This window comes from Odocoileus virginianus, chromosome 5 (genome assembly GCF_023699985.2).
Source record: "Odocoileus virginianus isolate 20LAN1187 ecotype Illinois chromosome 5, Ovbor_1.2, whole genome shotgun sequence".
In the NCBI taxonomy this organism is placed as follows: domain Eukaryota; kingdom Metazoa; phylum Chordata; class Mammalia; order Artiodactyla; family Cervidae; genus Odocoileus; species Odocoileus virginianus.
Window position 1 is genome coordinate 31,366,344 of NC_069678.1, and position 19,083 is coordinate 31,385,426.

Genomic DNA, 19,083 nt, shown 5'->3' on the forward strand with positions numbered 1-19,083 from the left:
TCCCCCGCCGAGGCCGCTCCTCCAACCTCAGAGCACTTGTCATTTCCGGAGGAAGATGGCTGCTGCGCGTGTGCTGAGGACCTGGAGCCGGACTGCGAGGCAGCTGGTAAGCAGGTTGGGCCGATCTGGGGTCGGGACGGAGTGGTTTATCTGGAGTTGCCTGGGAGAGATGATTTGGTTTTTCCTCCGAGTGCCTCGCGTACAGGGCTCGCGTGATGGGGAGGTAGAGGGATGTATGCAAAACGAAGGGCAGCGACGGTGGCTAACCAACCTGTTTGGAAACCCATGCTCTCGATCTATACCAGGGTGCCCATCTGTCGCGACTCTCCTCCCTGCCGCTTCATCTGCGCCCCAAAGCCCAGCTGGTCTTTTGCCCAATAGCTTTTCGTTGAGCACCATCTGGGTAGCGGGCATTGTGTTTGGCACTGGGGATACTGAAATATATATACTATATCCGTCAAACATTTATTGAGCACCACTTTGTTTCACAACTGATAATACGACCCCTCTCCTCGATGAATTTACAATCTAGAGGAAGATACTGGGCAAGAAAAGCATAACACCATAGGTCCTTGCCTCCGGGCATCTGGGAGGCTCGTTTCCTTCTTTAGACTTAGACTTGTCTCCCACACTTGTACCAGCATCTTTCCAACCTTTTAAATCACCAGAACTACGACCCACCATTTCCCCTTCATTTCTCCCCTTTCATACAGTCTTTTAGCATCAAACAATTAACATCCCAGTAATCGTAGTGTTTCATCCTATTTGCATAGCGTTTTTGTTTTTATTTCTTCCTGGGTCCCCTGTTCCGAATTTTCCTACAGCGTTTGATCCCTGATCTTACAAAAACCTTTCAAAAGCCTGCTCTATACCAGGTACCAGGAATTGGAGATGGAAATATGTATAAACAAGACCCTGATCTCTGCCCTCTCGGTTTAATTACAGCTTTGTGGTGGGGCATAGGGGAGAGAGAGGTAGACATTAGACAAATAATTACAGCACTGCGTGAAACGATGGCGCAAGTACATAGAACTACAGGAACACGTAGAAGGGGCCTTGGGGGTCAACGAGTTTCGCAATGGATAGTGTATAGTGTGAGATTTGTGACAGCTAATTAGGTGATAAGGCTTCCCAGGTGGCACCGTGTTTTAACAAATCCTCCTGCCAATGCAGGAGACTTTGAAGGTTCGGTCCCTGGGTGGTGAGGATCCCCTGGAGGAGGAAAATGGCAGCCCACTCCAGCATTCTTGCCTGGAGAATCCCATGGGCAGAGGAGCCTGGCGGGCTCCAGTCCGTGTCGTTGCAAAGGGCTGGATGTGAATGAGCACAGACACAAGAAGGAGGTAATCAGGAGAAATAAGTTCTTTGCAGCATCTCACTAGATTCTCTTTTGAAAGTTCTTCATCCTGGGCTTCTGTGACAGCAGCTTCCCAGTATTCTTCCTACGTCTCTGAACACTTCGTCCCAGTCTTCTCTGCTTTCCCTGATCAGCTTTTAACCACTCGTGTTTCTCAGGCTTGTGACTTTGGTCATCTGTGTACTTCCATTTATATGCTGTGATTCCCCAGTCTTCCAGCCAGCTCTGCTGCAGACCCATATATCTTACTGCCCTGAAAATCTCCAGATTTCTTGTATTTCAGGTATTTTTCAGCTATAGGTAATAAACCCAACCAGTAAATGGGAAATTATCCGTGTATACAAAGCATCTGAAAGTTAGATGGCAGCTGGGATTGATTAAGCGGCTCATCATTATCAGGGCTCTACAACTTTGTATTCAGGGCAGGAAGGAGGAAGGGATGGTACCAGCTGGATTCATTGGTTAGTGATATAACTTGGCCACTGCTACCCCAAGAGAGCTTGGAAGGGCTAGCCTTTAGCTGTTTCACAGTGATTGCTATAATGCCTATAAGATACATCAGACTCTAGACTCCAGAACTAAGTCCTCAAACCTATTTCTTCTAGCCTAGAAGTCTCTCAAAAATCTAGTCATTGTTCTACCTGCCAGCCGCAGGTATCCTGGACCTTCTTCAATTGGACTTTCTGCCTCTAATGTTGTACTTCTCCTACCTATTCTCCATAGCATGGCCAGAGTCATTTTATAAAGTAGGATATAAATTTGAGAGTGTCATTGCCTTACTTAAAACTGCTCTCAGCAAAATATTCAGAATTCAAATGACTATGAAGCTATTTATGATCTGAATATTTCCAATCTCTCCAGGCTTTATTCCTTTCTAAAACCCACCTAAAACCCACTCTTGAAGCGTCACCCTTAGCTCATAGTAAGCTATGCTAGAATACTGAACAATTTCAGTTAATTAAGCACACTGTTCTCCCTTCCTCTCTGTCCCCCAGACCTTTGCACATGTATTTCCTGTTTTAAAGACCCTTGCCTTACTTCCCTATAGCCTTCTCGGCAACACATTTTACTCCTTGGCTGACTCCTACTCATCCCTTAGGTCTTACCTCACTTTCTCCAGGTAGGTTTTCTCCTTTGTGTCTTCTTAATACTACTTCTCCCATTATGACACTGTTGTAATCACCGGTAGTCCTGTTTTTATCTTTCACAATGTGGGCTACACATTCCATAAGGGAAGGAATCACAGCAATTTTGTTCTCTGATCCTAAGTGATTGACACATAGTAGGTACTCAATGATCCTTTGTTGAACTGCTTATTAAAAAGTCTGTTTTTTTCCATGTGTTATTTAAAAAATCATAAGCAGCAAGAGGTCTTATCACCTACAGTAAATTATTAAGAAAGCCTTATTATATTATATTTATACTTTCCTATGGCATCATGCATTTGACTTTTGATTACTTATCCTATCATCCTGAATTTATCTATTTTGTCTGTCTTCCTGCAGTAAAGTGTAAACAATTTTAATTCAGAGACTATTCTATTTCTTATTTAGCTTTGAATTCATGAGTGAAGAATAATCCTGTCTTTACAATGTGCTCAACAACTGCCTGATGAATTACTACTAATTTATTTCCTTATTATGGGAGTCTGCTAAATCCTCTTTTCATCACTCTTTATTTATTGGTGTGTTGCTTGTAGAAAAAAAGTCTTTCCTGTTTGAAATTTTTTTTCTCTTTCTCCCTTCCTTTTTATCCTTTTAGTCAGCAGCTTCACTAATGTGTTTTAGCTTTCTCTTAATAGACATCCAATTGCTAGTAATCATTTTGCATTTATGTTGCTTTCTTTCTTTTTCCACTCATCATCTCAGCCAGGAGCCTGTGGTTTCATGTCTCAAATACAATAATAGTTTCTTAACTTTGTCCTTTCTCTTTAGGCATTGTTGTTAGTATTGTTTAGTCACGAAGACTCTTTTACGACCCCATGGACTGTAGCTCACCATGCTCCTCTGTCCATGGGATTTCCCAGACAAGAATTCTAGAGTGAGTTTCCATTTCCTTCTCCAGAGGATCTTCCCAGCCCAAGGATGAAACCCAGATTTCCTGCACTGGCAGGTGGATTCTGTACCACTGAGCCAACAGAGAAGCCCCTTCAGGCTTCACTGTTATTATCTAATAAACACATATACACATACATACTCACAATAACCCATAATGTATGATTTCAAACTCCTTGACCTGACATTTCCAGTCGTCAACAATTTGGTCCTTGAGTTCCTTCCTCTGCTCCATTTGATAAATTTGATCAAGCCATATCATACAACTCTGCATTTAAAAATGGACAAAATTGAATAGACATATTTCCAAAGAAGAAATGTAGATGGTCAACAGGCACATGAAAAGATGCTCAACATTGCTAATCATCAGGGAAATGCAAAGTAAAACCACATTGGGATATCATAACACCTCACACCTGTCAAAATGGCTATCATCAAAGAGAACACAAAAAACAAATGTTGGCAAGGATGTGGAGAAAAGGGAACCCTCATACACTATTGGTATGAATGTGAATTGGTGCAGCCACTGTGGAAAACAGTAGGGAAGTTTGTAAAAAAAAACTGAAAATAGAACTACCGTATTACCCAGCAGTGCCACTCCTGGGTACATATCTGAAAAAAGAAAACACTAATTTGAAAAGGTACATATACTGTAATATTCATAGCAACATTTTTATAATTTCTAAGATATGGAAGCAACCTAAGTGTCTGTCCACAGATGAATGGTTCGAGAAGATATGAGACACTACTCAGCTATAGAAAAGAATGAAAATTTTGCCATTTGCAACAACATGGATGGACTTGAAAAGCATTATGCTAAGTGAAATAAGTCAGAGAAAAAAAGGTACTATATGATATTGCTTATGTGTAGAATCTAAAAAATATGATAAACTAGTGAACAGGACAAAGAAGAAGGAGACTTGAAGATACAGAGAACAAGGCAGTGGTTTCCAGTGGGAGGGAGGGCAACTTAGGGTAGGGGTATGGAAAATATAAGATGGGTTCAAGGATGTATTGTACAAAGTGGGGAATATAGCCAAAACTTTGTGATAATTTTAAACAAACTGTAATATTTTTAAATTGTATAAAAATGTTAAAAAGTGTGATGTAGTTAATCAGGGATTTCCTGGGCAAGAATACTGGAGTGCATTGCCATGACATTTCATATCATGAAAATGTTAACTTTCAAAAAAATACTATACCTTTTACACACTTAGATTATATATATCAAATATGTATATGATTTATCAAATGAGATACATTCAGCCCGACTTTGGTTATTTTTCTGTAACATTGTATTATACCATGATTTTATATAAAATAGTTAAATTTAATCTATGAATTACAATAAGAAAACCTTTGGGTGCAATACTACATGTGTTTTTCAGTGTAGTTAGATGCTGGCAGTTGCTTTTAACTTTTTTATTTTATGTTGGAGTATAGTTGATGAACGATGCTGTGTTAGTTTTAGGTATACAGCAAAGTGAATCAGTTATACATATACATGTATATATTTTTCAAATTCTTTTCCCATTTAGGTTGTTACATAATATTGAGCAGAGTCTTCTGTGCTATACCATAGATCCTTGTTGGTTATTGATTTTAAATTTAGCAGTGTATACCTGTCAATCCCAGACCCCATCTGTCCCTATCCCCACACCGACCTCTCCCCCCGTAACCATAAATTCATTTTCTAAGTCTGGGAATCAGTTTCTGTTCTGTAAATAGGCACATTTGTATCTTTTTTTATTTTTTAAGATTCTGCAGATAAGTGGTATCATACAATATTTGTCTTTCTCTGCCTGACAGACTTCACTCATTATGACAGTCTCTGGGTCCACCCATCCTGCTGCAAATGGCATTGTTTCATTCTTTTTAATGGCTGAGTGATATTCCATTACATATATGTACCGCATCTTTGTCCATTCATCTGCTGATAGACATTTAGGTTGCTTCCATGTCTTGGCTGTTGTAAACAGTGGCAGTCACTATTTCAGGAAGTCTTTAATGACTCAAATATACTTACACTGATGTGTTTATATAGAATACACTGTTAAACTTTTTCACTTTCGTAGGGAATTTTAGTCAAGGATAATAAGCATATGGGCAAATCAGACTCTAAGGATATAATTGTAACAAATGAGCAACAACATATTCTGTGTGCTAGGGTTTGAATTCCTTTGGTTTCTTGACCAGAAATACTTATAAACTCATCACTAATGCCAAGTATTCTGATTTCAACCTAGATTATTTCATATTGTTTGCATTGTGATAATGATTGTTGTACTTTTAGAATAAACTTGAAATTCAGTTTATATTTAGAGACAAGCCATTAAGATCATTTATAAAAGCTCTTTAAAAAAAAAAGTTCTTAATTTTTTTGTTTTCTCATCTCTAGATTTGGGTCCGCTACTTTCAAACATGTGGTAACGTTAATGTTTTGAAGCCAGAATATGTGTGTTTCTTTGGTTATCCTCCATTCAAGTACAGTCATCCACATCAGTGGCTAAGAACAACTGCTGGTAAGTATGATCTCAAAATAGCCTATACAAAATAATGTTTTGTATATTTATTCAGTAATTGAAGACTTATCACAGTAAAAGAGTTGACCTTTTACTTTTAGTCTGGCCCTCCTTGCTCTCCACACATCTATCCGATTCTCCTTTTCTTTTTTTTGCGCCCCCACCTCCCATTCCCCTTTCATGTACTTTCCCTTAATACTGTGTCTCTATAATGCTGTGAATACATTCTCTGTGTTTAACATCTGAGTGTTCTCTTGGGTCGTCTGTTCTTTATCATATGACTTACCTAAATGCAAGAGTCAGCACTGATATGACTTAAATTAAGTTGTTGATTTAGTGGACTGTGTCCTTCAACTCACTGTATTATTATTTTTGTTCTATGAGGCACTCAATCTGTCATGTTATGATAGCGTGATGAACGCAGTGTGAGGTTCTCCACATAAAGTTCTCTGGCTTCACGCTTAATTACCTTTCTCCAACTTTTTCTACTCTTGCAAAGAACTTGAGGCTTAAAGTATTAGATAAGGCAAAAGGAAAAAAAAAAACACATTTTTTTTTTTTTTGCTGTTCTATTCAGAGTTTTATTTAGAACCCTTATGACCCTAGGCTTTTGTTGTATCATTAAGCTTTTGACAGATACTTTGGTGCCTTAGTCTGTGCTGGTGATGGGGGAAAAAGGGGATTTCAGCTGAATCTAATCCCTGAGATAAGTTAGTCCTCCTGTTCCTTGTGTATGTCATCTTCCACAACACCCGAAAATATGTAAACCATGTCTTCACCATTAAGAAAAAGATTTGTTTTTAAAAGTTGATCTTTTCTCTTCTCAGAGAAAATAAAGGCAATTTAAGCAGAAACTCGAACTTCCTGCTCTAGTCTCTAAACACTTACAAGCTTTGGGTTTATTTACTTATTTAAAAATAAAATTTATTTATTAGAATTTATTCAAAAAAATAAATTTGATTTATTTTTAACACCAAAAGCATTTTGTATTGGGGATATGGCCAATTAACAATGTTTTGATAGTTTTGGGTGAACAGTGAAGGGACCCAGGCTTTGGATTCTTTGGTCTACCATGTGCTAGCTGTGTGACCATAAGCAAGTTACTTAATTTGTCTGTTTAATCATCTGGAAATAGAGTAATCATAGTATTATACAACTTTGTATTATTGTGAGAGTACAGCCATTCAACACTGATAACTGATCACCTACTGTGTGCCAAGGGCATTGCTGTACATACTTAGGATATATCCTCTTCCTATTATTCCCTAACTCAGTAAATAATTAAGCTAGAAACCTGGAGCCATCCTGATTCTTGTCTCACATCGAGTTGATTACCAAGATCTAGTAATATTATATCTTATGTATTTTTTAAGCCTGTCTTCTCCTTTTCAGACAGCTTTGAAAATATATAAATATGTTCAATTCTATACTTCAATTTCTTATCTACAATAACCTCCTGTTTTCTCTGCACCCCTTCCCAACCTTTTCTATCACACCCGTGCCAGAGATATTTTTCTCTGAAATTATAGATACAAAGTTGCAGATGTGAAATTGTAGATGGGCCTCCCTATCAGCTAATTATTGCTAAATAATAACCTTCCCGACAACTTAGTGGCCTAGGGGAACAATGATTTATTGTTCTTTAGCACTCTGGGGGTTGGTTGGGTGGGCGGTTCCTCTGCTGGTTTCACCTGGGCTCACTAGTGTGACTAGATTCAGCTACAAGATCTTCTGGGTTAGACGGTCCAAGATGGTCTTATTCATATGTCTGACAATTGGTGTTGTATTTTGGCTGGGACATCTCTTTTTTTCTCCTGCACTTAGCATCTCTCATCCTTCAGTAACCTAGAACAGCTTCCTTATATGGGGATTTCAAGACACATTCCAAGAGGAAGAAGAGGGATTCTGAGAGGTCTCAGAGCGAGGCTTGCAACTTCAGAACTCACACAACTTTACTTCTGCTATATTCTATTGGTCAGAACAAGTCATGGGCCAGCAGAGATTTAAGTAGTGGTAAAGTAAACTTTACCGTTTTGGGGAACAGCTTCAAAAGAATTTAAGACTATATTTCTTTGCCACTGATTCCTGATTACCTGGGCTTTCCTGATAGCTCAGTTGGTAAAGAATCCACCTGCAATGCAGGAGACCCTGGTTCGATTCGCGGGTTGGGAAGATCCTTTGGAGAAGGGATAAGCTACCCACTCCAGTATTCTTGGGCTTTGCTTATGGCTCAGCTGGTAAAGAATCTGCCCTCATTGTGGGAGACCTCGGTTCAATCCCTGGATTGGGAAGATACCCTGGAGAAGGGAAAGGCTACCTACTCCAGTATTGTGGCCTGGAGAATTCCATGGACTGTATAGTCCATGGGATTGCAAAGAGTTGGACACAACTGAGTGACTTGCATTTTCACTTTCCTGATTACTCCTAGGATAAATTCCAAACACTTCACCTTATCATGGCACACAAAGTCTTAAGCCTGGGCTGATTTCTTGCCACATATCCGATCATCAGCTGTATAGAAGTGTTTGTCATTCCCTGACTATGCTATGCGTTATCATATTTCCATGCCCTTGCACAAGCCGTTCCTTGCATAATATTGCTTTTTGTAGAGGTGCCATAGTATAATTACTTGTCATTTTTTGGTCACTTCAGTTAGTTTCCAGTTCTTTATTATAACTCCATGATAACTATTCCTGAGCAGAAATCTTTGTGTACCTCTCTATTTATTCAGGGAAAAAAAAATCTTAAAAGTAGAATTACTTATAGAATCAAAGATACAGAGTTGTTTTTTTTTCCCCCAGGGTTTTTGATACTTAATGCCAAAACTATTTTTCAAAAGGGTTCCCATTTACACTATGAGCAACAGGCTGTGAGAGAGCACAACTTACTGGAGTGGAAACAAAAGACTGTTCTTATCAAAATATATTTTGTATTTCTTAAGTACTAATCTCATATTTCTTAAAGAAAAGTTCCCTACCTTAACTTGTGTTTTACCAGCAATTTTGTTTAATAGTATTCTAATCATTGGAAAGGACCGTGATGCTGGGAAAGATTGAGGGCAGGAGGAGAAGAGGACGACAGAGGACGAGGTGGTTGGATGGCATCACCAACTCAATAGACATGAGTTTGAGCAAATTCCAGAAGATAGTGAAGGATAGGGAAGCCTGGCATGCTGCAGTCTATGGGGTCCCAAAGAGTTGGACATGACTGAGAGACTGAACAAAGAAAAAGAGGGAGGAGCATTCTTCAGTCACTTCAGAGCTATTTGTTAATTTAGAAAAGTGAGAGGATCCATACATACTTTTTGTTGACCAGAAATAATGTCTGTTGGAAATAATTGCCATAAAGTATCATTGGCATCTACATGTTATAAAAAGGATGTAGAACTTCAAAAAGGAGTTTAAAAAAAAAATGGAAAGAAGACATAGAAAACTAAAATTTAATAAGCTAGCAGAACATTATTTGGGCAGATTAAGAATTTTCCAAGTCTTCTAATATGGATCTGCCTGATCTTTAGGCAATGGGAGTGAGAAGAGTTGTATGAAGACAAGAGATTTTAAGAGCAGGTCTTTAATGTTTATTATAGTTTAATAACATAAAACAAGGAGATCCAGCTGAATCTCCCTTTGTACAATATCCAGTTCTATTTTCTGTTCATTGCTATTAGTGCAAAATCTCATTTGTTGGAAGGGCCTTCTATCCCCTTGTAAAACAACATTATTTTGGAAACTGGAAAATAATCGTTCTATGGCAGTATCAACAGGTCTGTGTCACTGAGTAATTTATTTAAATCTTTGATGGTTATGAATGATGGCTATGCTTTTAAACATCCTAAAATACTGTTTTGAATCTATGAAATAGAATAGTTTCTGCCTCTGCTTGAGAATATTTTCTAATTTTAGATGTCAAAGCATCTGTCTGTTAGCAATACATTATGTATTTAATTATCATTGTTTCTTATTTGTTTTTGAAGCTCTCCAGGGACAGATTGTTCAGTTCAAACTCTCAGACATTGGAGAAGGGATTAGAGAAGTAACTGTTAAAGAATGGTAAGTTATTCTGAAATTTTTAAAGTAAGTATAAAAGTAATTTGAGTACAAATAAATAGGAATCTATTTAAATTGAAACACCTTTCTTTATAACATATGTATTTTTTAAGCTTTAAAGTAAATCTATTTACTATTAATTACTTTTATTATTACTAAATTACTATTTATTGTTGCCACTATACTGGTGGCATAGTTCATCATACATCAGGGCATTTTATTCAGTGTAATTTATTAAGGTTTGTTTTTTCCTCTTTTTAAATTTTTTTTCACAGCCCACTCTTCACTTAAGCTAAAAAAAGATAAATTAGTCTCTAAAAGATGCTAAGTTGATATGACCATGTGTTTTGAAAAGCTGTTAATGAATGAACTTAGAGCTTCTTTCCAAAATGTTTTAAAATCGTTATGTACTCTAAGCTCTGTTTATTAAAAATGATTTCAGCAAGAATGCAAGTACATTTGACTCACCATTACCTGAGAGTTTGCCTATATTTTTAGAACAGGTTAAAATATTAAAACAAAAGATATGAACCAAATAATACTGTTTCAAAGGTTAAAAAAAAAGTAAAAAAGAAAGGGGCTTGAAACAAAAATTAAAAAGACCTCTACTTAGGCCTCCGTCTACCCCTTTTCTTTCTTTCCCTTTCTGGAAAAACAGAAACACCTCCAAGTACTGAACTAATTTTCAAAGGTTTCGAGAACTAGCAGTTAAGGTGAGTCAATAGATTCTCTCCCACAATTTTATACTGTTAAAGATCCTTTTACCTCTCGTTTAGACACCTAAACATTCTTTCCTTGTAGCTTTCATTATAATTGCTCTGTAGGTTAGGAGAGAACCATAATCACATAAATGTACCTTGCAATTGTGTCTCTGTGGCATTGTGGGATCAAGGAAAGAGCGATGGACCTCAGGTCAGAAGAGACTGACTCTGAAATTAATTGGCCATGTTAAGAGACAAAGGCAAAGAACTCAAACTACAATTCATAAAAGTATAGGAGATATGTATTGAGGATATCAGTTTTTAAGATTTAATTCTAGAAATAATAGGTATCCCTTAAAATGTGATGAATGCTGAGACAATAAAAGAAAATAACACTTTTAAAATACATTTTTCATATTTCATCTAAGAAATGGGTGAGGCAGAAAAATCTGATACGTTAATTAAATTTTTGGATTATAAATCTATGAGTATTTCATTGTTTTTTTAAAATTTATACTTCTTGAAGAAGCATCACAGAACCTCTGAAAGCCACTGTAGTCTCTTCTGAAACATCCTTCAGTGTATCATTTGGGACTCAATACTGGGCTCCGTGGATATTCATCTAATTCAGTGCAGCATTTTTATTATTTCAGATGATCTGTACTATGGTTCACATAAAAGTGTCTTATGACTTTTTCTTTTAGGTATGTAAAAGAAGGAGATACAGTGTCTCAGTTTGATAGCATCTGTGAAGTTCAAAGTGATAAAGCTTCTGTTACTATCACTAGTCGTTATGATGGAGTCATTAAAAAGCTGTATTATAATCTAGATGATACTGCCTATGTGGGAAAGCCATTAGTAGACATAGAAACGGAAGCTTTAAAAGGTACTGTATATATGTATATATATATATATATGTTCATCCAACTTGCCAACTTGATTATTGGTGTACTTTTGTCATTGGGTACCAGTTGAAAGTGGTGTTTACTTTGAATAACTTACATGATTTGATTTGAGGGTTTCGAACTGAGATAAGGAAAACAGAAAGGTATTCTGTGATACATGATTATCTTTAGACCAGTTAGCATGTTAAAAACATATATTTGTTGTTGTTGTTCAATAGCGAAGTTGTGTCCAACTCTTTGTAACCCCATGGACTGCAGCACGCCTGGCTTCCTTGTCTTTCACCATCTCCTGGAGTTTGCTCAGATTCATGTCCACTGAGTCAGTGATGCTATCTAACCATCTTATCCTCTGCTCCCTCCTTCTCCTTTTACCTTCAGTCTTTCCCAGCATCAGGGGCTTTTCAAATGAGTTGGCTCTTTGCATCAGGTAGCCAAAGTATTGGGGGCTTCAGCTTCAGCATCAGTCCTTCCAGTGAATATTCAGAGTTGATTTCCTTCAGGATTGACTGGTTTGATCTCCTTGCAGTGCAGAGGACTCTCAAAAGAGTCTTCTCCAACACCACAGTTCAAAAGCATCAATTCTTCGGCGCTCAGCCTTCTTTATGGTCCAACTCACATCCATACATGACTACTGGAAAAACCATAGCTTTGACTATTCAGACCTTTGTTGGCAAAGTGATGTCTCTGCTTTTTAATACACTGTCTAGGTTTGTCATAATTTTCCTTCTAAGGAGCAAGCATCAGTATTACTATATATAAAAACATGCATAGTAATACTTTATTTATCTGGAGGCCTGCCTTCTATAAACCTTATGTTCAAAGAAGCAACAGACTCTCCTGGGAATGAAAGATTCAAGCGTTGAACACTGGTCACTAGTAAAAATTGGAATGTCCAGAGATTAAATCTCACATGATGGGATTGCTCTGTTTGCCACTGATACGAAAACCAAAACACATTCTCATTGGTGGTAGTTATGAAAGCCAACTTTTTAAAGAGAAGTAGAAAAGAGGGAAAATCAGGGTGGGGAGCAAAGAAACTAGCATTCAGAAGCAGCAGCAGCCATGGAACTTATAATCATTAGGTGTTCTGACAAAAGGGAATTCATTATGAGAATGTTATAGGAAAATTAAAGCCGTGCACTGTCCCTATGGTAGCAAATAGCTGACCCTCTACATCAGAAGTTCCTTTTGGCATTGGTGTGATATACCAAGGTTATGTCATCTAAGAAGCTTTGATGTGGAGGAGGGGCAGGGGGAACCGTAATTCTGTGATGCAAACCTAAGCCAGCAATCTCTCCGAAAGTGCTGAGATGAAGACCTTTCAGTATAGTGAAGTTGGGAAGTTTAGGAGTCTGAACTACAGTGGTTGGCTGACTGTTAGTCCTTCAGTCTGTACAGTAATATAACTAATGTCATAGGCACACTTTACAGTTTATAAATGTTTCACGCTTAGTATTTTATTTGTTCTTATTCATGAGGTAATCCAGTTTAACAAGTTCATCGTTGGATGATTTGCCCATGGCAGTCACAAAGCCAAATTTAGAACTCAGATGTCCTGAGTTTTTGTCCAGAATATTTTCCACCATAACATGTCGCCTCCGAAACTTCTTGAAGCTTTCTTATTATTTATTTGATTTCTGATTATTAATAGTGGTGACCATTTCAAGGTGATTGCTGTGTGTTCTTTTAATACGACCCTGTTAATTTTCAAAAACTTCCTTGCTTTTGGCGTCATCTTGTACTTTTCCTGCTTAGACCCGGAATCATCTCCTCCTTCAGGAGCTCTTGTTCTTTTAATGTGCAATGAATAAGAGGCCATAATCTGGGCACTAGGGGTGCTTCCTATTGTCTTGGTTTCAGATTTCTATTGAAAGGCATGATTTAGGAATATTAAAAACAAGAAAGATTTTATCTTTAAAAATTACCTGAAATAGGGGCTTCCCTGTTGTCTCAGCGGTAAAGAATCCATCTGCCAATGCAGGAGACACGGGTTCAATCCCTGATCTGGGAAGATCCCACATGCTGCGGAGCAACTAGCCTCATGCACCACAACTGTTGAGCCTGTGCTCAGCAAGAGAGACCACTGCAGTGAGAAACCCGCACACTGCAACTCGAGAGCAGCCCCCGGTTGCTGCAACTAGAAAAAGCCTGCATAGCAGCGAAGACCCAACACAGCCAGAAATAAGCAAATAATTTTTTTTTAATTACCTGAAATAAGTACAGAATTCTTTTGATGTGTCAACAAGATAATACAGTTTTTTTCTTTTTTTTATCATTCAGTTAAGACCTTGAAAGAATTATATTCTTGACATAAACTGAAACAAGCAAAGATGCTAAACATCACTGTGGATGTCAGTAAATTAGAATAACCAATCAGGTGCTGTAGACCAGGTTAGGTATCTATCTCGGCCATCCATAAAAGCAGATTATAGTAGTCTCTTGGTATTGGCAAAGCATTGGTTCAGATACGCACACAAACAGATGCCAAAATCTGCAGATGCCCATCTCCCTTGTATGAAATGGTGCAGTATTTGCATATAGCCTATATTTTAAATCATCTCTAGATTACTTGTAATACCTGCTGCTGCTGCTGCTAAGTCGCTAATACAGTGTAAATACTATGTAAATAGTTGCTGGCATTCAGCAAATTCAGATTTGCCCTTTGGAACTGTCTGGAATTTTTTTCTGTATATTTTCAATCAACGGTTGAATCCATGAATCCAGAGCCTATGGATTCCCAGGGCTGACTGTGTATGAACAAGTGAGCAATTGGGATTTGAGGGGGATTTTATTGTTTGCTTTTATTTTTAAAGTTTCTTTTGGTATCCCCAGTGAAATCCAACTTAGTAAGTCTTGATATAGCAAATTATAAAGTCAAAAACTTTTTCAGGCAAGGGGTATGTTTTTTCTAAATAACCTTTTTATAGAAATTAATTTCCTGTATGACATGGATGAATCTTGAAAAATTATTCTGAGTCAAAGAAACCAGAAATAAAGAGAACATGCTATATGGTTCCATGTACATTAATTTAGTTTTTAATTGGAGTATAATTGCTTTATGATGTTGTGCTAGTTTCTGCTGTACCATGAAGTAAATTAGCTGTATGTGGACATATATCCCATTCCTCCCATCTCTCCACCCCCATCCTTCCCCTTTAGGTCATCATCACAGATTACCAAGCTGAGTTCCTTGTGCTATATAGTAGCTTCGCACTAGCTAGCTATTTTACACAAGGTAGTGTGTATATATATATCAATGATAGCTGCTCAATTCATCTGTCCTTCTCCTTCCTCCCCTATGTCCACATGTCTGTTCTCTACATCTGCATCTAGATTCCTGCCCTGCAAATAGGTTCATCAGTACCATTTTTCTAGCTTCCATATATATGCGTTAACATATGGTATTTTTCTCTTTCTGACTTATTCACTCCATATGACAAACTCTAGGTTCATCCACATCACTATGAATTACCCAAGTTTGACCCTTTTTATGACTGAATAATATTATTCCATTGTATATATGTACCATATCTTGTTTATCCATTCATCTGTTGATAAACATTTAGGCTGCTTCCATGTCCTGGCTATTGTAAAGAATGTTGCAATGAACGCTGGGAGACGTGCGTCTTTTTGAATTATGGTATATGCCCAGTAGTTGGCTTTCTGGGTCATATGGTAGTTTTAATTTTAGTTAATAAGAAACCTCCATATTGTTCTTCATAGTGGCTATACCAATCTACATTCTCACCAACAATGTACGAGGCTTCCCTTTGCTCCACACCCTCTCCACCATTTATTGTTTGTAGATTTTTTTGATGATGGCCATTCTGACTCGTATGAGGTGATATCTCATTGTAGTTTTGATTTGCATTTCTCTAATAATTAGTGATGTTGAGCATCTTTACATGTGTCTGTTGGCCATCTGTATGTCTTTGGAGAAACATCCATTTAGTTCTTCTGCCCATTTCTTGATTGGGTTGTTTTTTTATATTGAGCTGCATGAGTTGCTTATATATTTTGGAGAGTAATAAAATTTTAGAAAATCCAGACTAATCTATGATGACAGCAAGCCAATTAGTGGTTGCCTGCTGATAGAGTAGGGAGTGGGGAAGGTTAGGGAAGGAAGAATTACTAAGGAATACAAGGAAACTTTGGGGAGTGATAGATACATCCACTGTCTTGATTGTAGTGATGGTTATGGATATATATGTATTCCAACACTCAACAAATTTTATATTTTATGTTTGTATAATGTGTTATTTGTAAAAACTTAATGTGATTAGATAGATTATGAGAGTAAAAATTATCTGGTAATTTTCCTCATAGAAAAATGATCATTGCTAACTATTTCATTTGCTATTCATAATGCATTCTGAATAATTGTCTTGCATGCTAGTTTTATTTTGTGTGTGTGTCTTTTTGCTTTTATATTTATATTTTCTATAATTTGTATTAAATCTTTTATTGTAAAAATAACTATGAAGCATAATCCTATATATCAAATAAGCAAGCCTATAGAATAGTGGATTGTTTTTTAAGAAATTTATATATGCCTCTTTTTAAATTCTGGAAATGGAAAAGGTTTCTAAATATTTTGTGTACCTTGTCTTAAACAAGAATTTATAGTAAGGTATTCCCTGGTAGTCCAGTGGCTAAGACTTCATGCTCCCAATGCAGGGGCCCAAGTTTACTCCCTGTTTGGGGAACTAGATCTCACATGCCACAGGTATAACCTAGCACAGCCAAAAAAAAATTTACAGTAATACTGAATTTGTTTATATTATTCCCTGTTTTGGTGCCGAGAAAACCAGTTATACTATGAGTAAGAAAATTACCTAATGAAAAGTTTTTTAGGAGTATAAGATATATTATGTACATTTTACAAGTAGAAAATAATTACATCTAGAGTGCAAAGGATCGAGAGTAGAAATCTTAGTAGTAGTATTGGACATGAAATCCTGTCTTAATGCTTGTTTAAATAATATTCTATGGTACTGTCCTTTGTAACATGGTGTTTTAACCTACTTTTTAAGATTGGGGTATCATGATAATTTTGATCAGGAAAAATGTATTTGTGACCTCCAAGTCCTATTTATGAGTGCTTTGGCTGTAGACAGACCTCTACTTGAAGAGACCTCACCAGACTCACTTATACCAACTTGTACCTGTGACATTTAAAAAGCATATACTCTTTACAGTTACAAATTGATGACTTAGTTACTTAATATTATCAAGATTATATCAAAGCTGATTCATACCTCAGTGTGCTGTCTACTATAAACTCAATTTTTAGACTAGTGCTGTGAGTTCCCCTTATAGCTAACTTGGCTTTCTCTAACCTCTATTTTAAAAGGTAAGATTAATCCTCACTTCTCTAAGCAACTAAAACTTTTTGAACCCAAACTTTTCAAAACAATTCATTTAATGGGGCTCATTAGTCCCATTTATTAATTTTTTAAAATCCTACGTATTTTACTCTTTCTTGAAGTGAGTATATTGAGTATAACCTAAAATCATTTTTTTTTGTTATGCAAAGCTATATGTCAATAAACATTCATTGTTCTAGGAAAAACAAAAACACAATTCTTCATCTGATTTTTTATTTTGAGCATACCTCTTAGCATTGTCATTGTGACAGGCTGTTATAATCCTTCCTAACTTTCTGGGAACACAGGTAACCAAGTTTGTCAAGAAGTGTGTGTTAAGAAAAGAAAATAGGGGGAAAAAAAGAAAAGAAAATAGGATCCAGTTGAGAGTTTAAATGCCTTTTCTCTGAAGCAAGTGCATGGTTTTTATGTTGAGGCTACTTGGCAGCTGTTTTCGGTGTTCTGTTCCTACAACTATATATACAAGATTAAGTCGCCAGAATGCTTGACCATCAAACAATTGGCAAGTTTCTATACCTAATAAGCTTTAATGGAGGCTTCTTGCCACCATGCAGAAGAGAGAGGGGGGCAGAAGAGGTAGCAGAATACTTTATTAAAGTGGTCCTATTCTGCCATTTGGAGAAGGAAATGGTAACCCACTTTGGTACTCTTGCCTGGAAAATAACATGGACCAAGGAGCCTGGTAGGCTACAGTCCATTGGGTCACAAAGAGTTGGACACGACTGAGCAACTTCACTTCACTCTTTCACTTCTGCCATTATATTGCATTCACCCTTTAACATGAACATCTATCATTGGTTGAATGCTTTCTCTGTGCTTATGTGCTATATATATATATATATACATAGATACATACATATATATATATACACATAAATATATATAGACTCATTAAATCATACAGATCATTATCCACAGTTGACACATGCAACATTGAGACACATGGAGGTTGAAGTTGCCCATGACCACATGGCTGGTAATTGGTAGAGCTATGATTTGACCCCAGTTCTGTTTACTTCTGAAACTCATGTTCCAAACTACTTTCTTACACTGAAAATTGTTTTCAAAGATGGAATATCAGTTCCATTCTGCACCTAGAACACTAGCACTACATTTCTAACAACGTGTCTGTTCATACATTCTGCAGTAACAACACAAGTTAGGTGTCGGATATATAGTATTAAAGATGTTGGCCAGGACAATACAGTGTTTTAAAGTAAAGAGTAGGAGGGAAGGAAGCCTCTTAAGGGAGAGTAAACCATTTTTAGGAAAGATAAACAGGCTCTTTGTGGAATATGTGGGAGGTATGATAGTTTGATCATGACTGGATGGCATCACTGACTCGATGGACATGAGTTTTGAGTAAACTCCGGGAGCTGGTGATGGACAGGGAAGCCCGGCCTGCTGCAGTCCACAGGGTCGCAGGAGTCGGACACAACTGAGCGACTGAACTGACTGACTGACTGATGATAGTTTGTGACAAAAGTTTGTCTGTGTTACAAATTTCTAGTCTCTTCTGTGATAAGAGTCAATCTTCTCTAGAAGTCAGACTCTCTCCTGGGGAGGGAGCTTATGACAGTTGAGCTCCTTTTGAATGTCTTTAGGTAAATGAGAGTTCAGAATTAATCTCTCCTTGCATTTGATGTTTTTCCAATTGCATACGGCTCAAAATAATCAGTACACCAGAGCGGAATATTTTTGGGCAGTATGTCCTGAATTCCAGCAGTCACATTTTCTACTACCCTTCATGTTCAATACAAAACTTGTTTGTTTCTTTTTTCTCTTCCTTACCCATATGGGAAACTTTGAGAGATCCACTGGGCCAGTTCATAGGTTAGTGAGGGAGGTGAATGAATACAATGTCTTTCCACAGCTGCAGCAGTGGAAATTTGTTTGCTTAGAATTGAATGTCAAAGATAACTCAGTTGCCTGCTGATGTTCAGAGGCTGTCTCTAATTTACTTATTCCCGCAGAGATTCTGCTATACTCAGCATTGACTTTCTAGCATCCAACCTTGGCAATTAAATGCTCTCAAAACCTTTTTTGGTTGCAAAAAGGCTTGCTAATAGCCCAAGATTATTTTTCTTACATCACTACTCTAGAGTTAGAGA

At 37.2% G+C, this 19,083-nt stretch overlaps 1 protein-coding gene across 2 annotated transcripts in view; it reads left to right on the forward strand.

Moving 5' to 3' along the window:
- DBT (dihydrolipoamide branched chain transacylase E2) overlaps positions 1-19,083 on the forward strand; it is a 36,448-nt gene continuing 17,365 nt past the window's right edge. The window contains exons 1-4 of one of the 2 annotated variants that reach the window (XM_020906066.2): positions 1-106; positions 5,810-5,933; positions 9,907-9,982; positions 11,385-11,566. In XM_020906066.2, coding sequence (XP_020761725.2) covers positions 56-106; positions 5,810-5,933; positions 9,907-9,982; positions 11,385-11,566 — 433 coding nt within the window. In that variant the 5' untranslated portion in view covers positions 1-55. Of the gene's footprint in view, positions 107-5,809; positions 5,934-9,906; positions 9,983-11,384; positions 11,567-19,083 lie in introns of those variants that run through there. The other variant, XM_070467740.1, reaches the window with a different exon arrangement.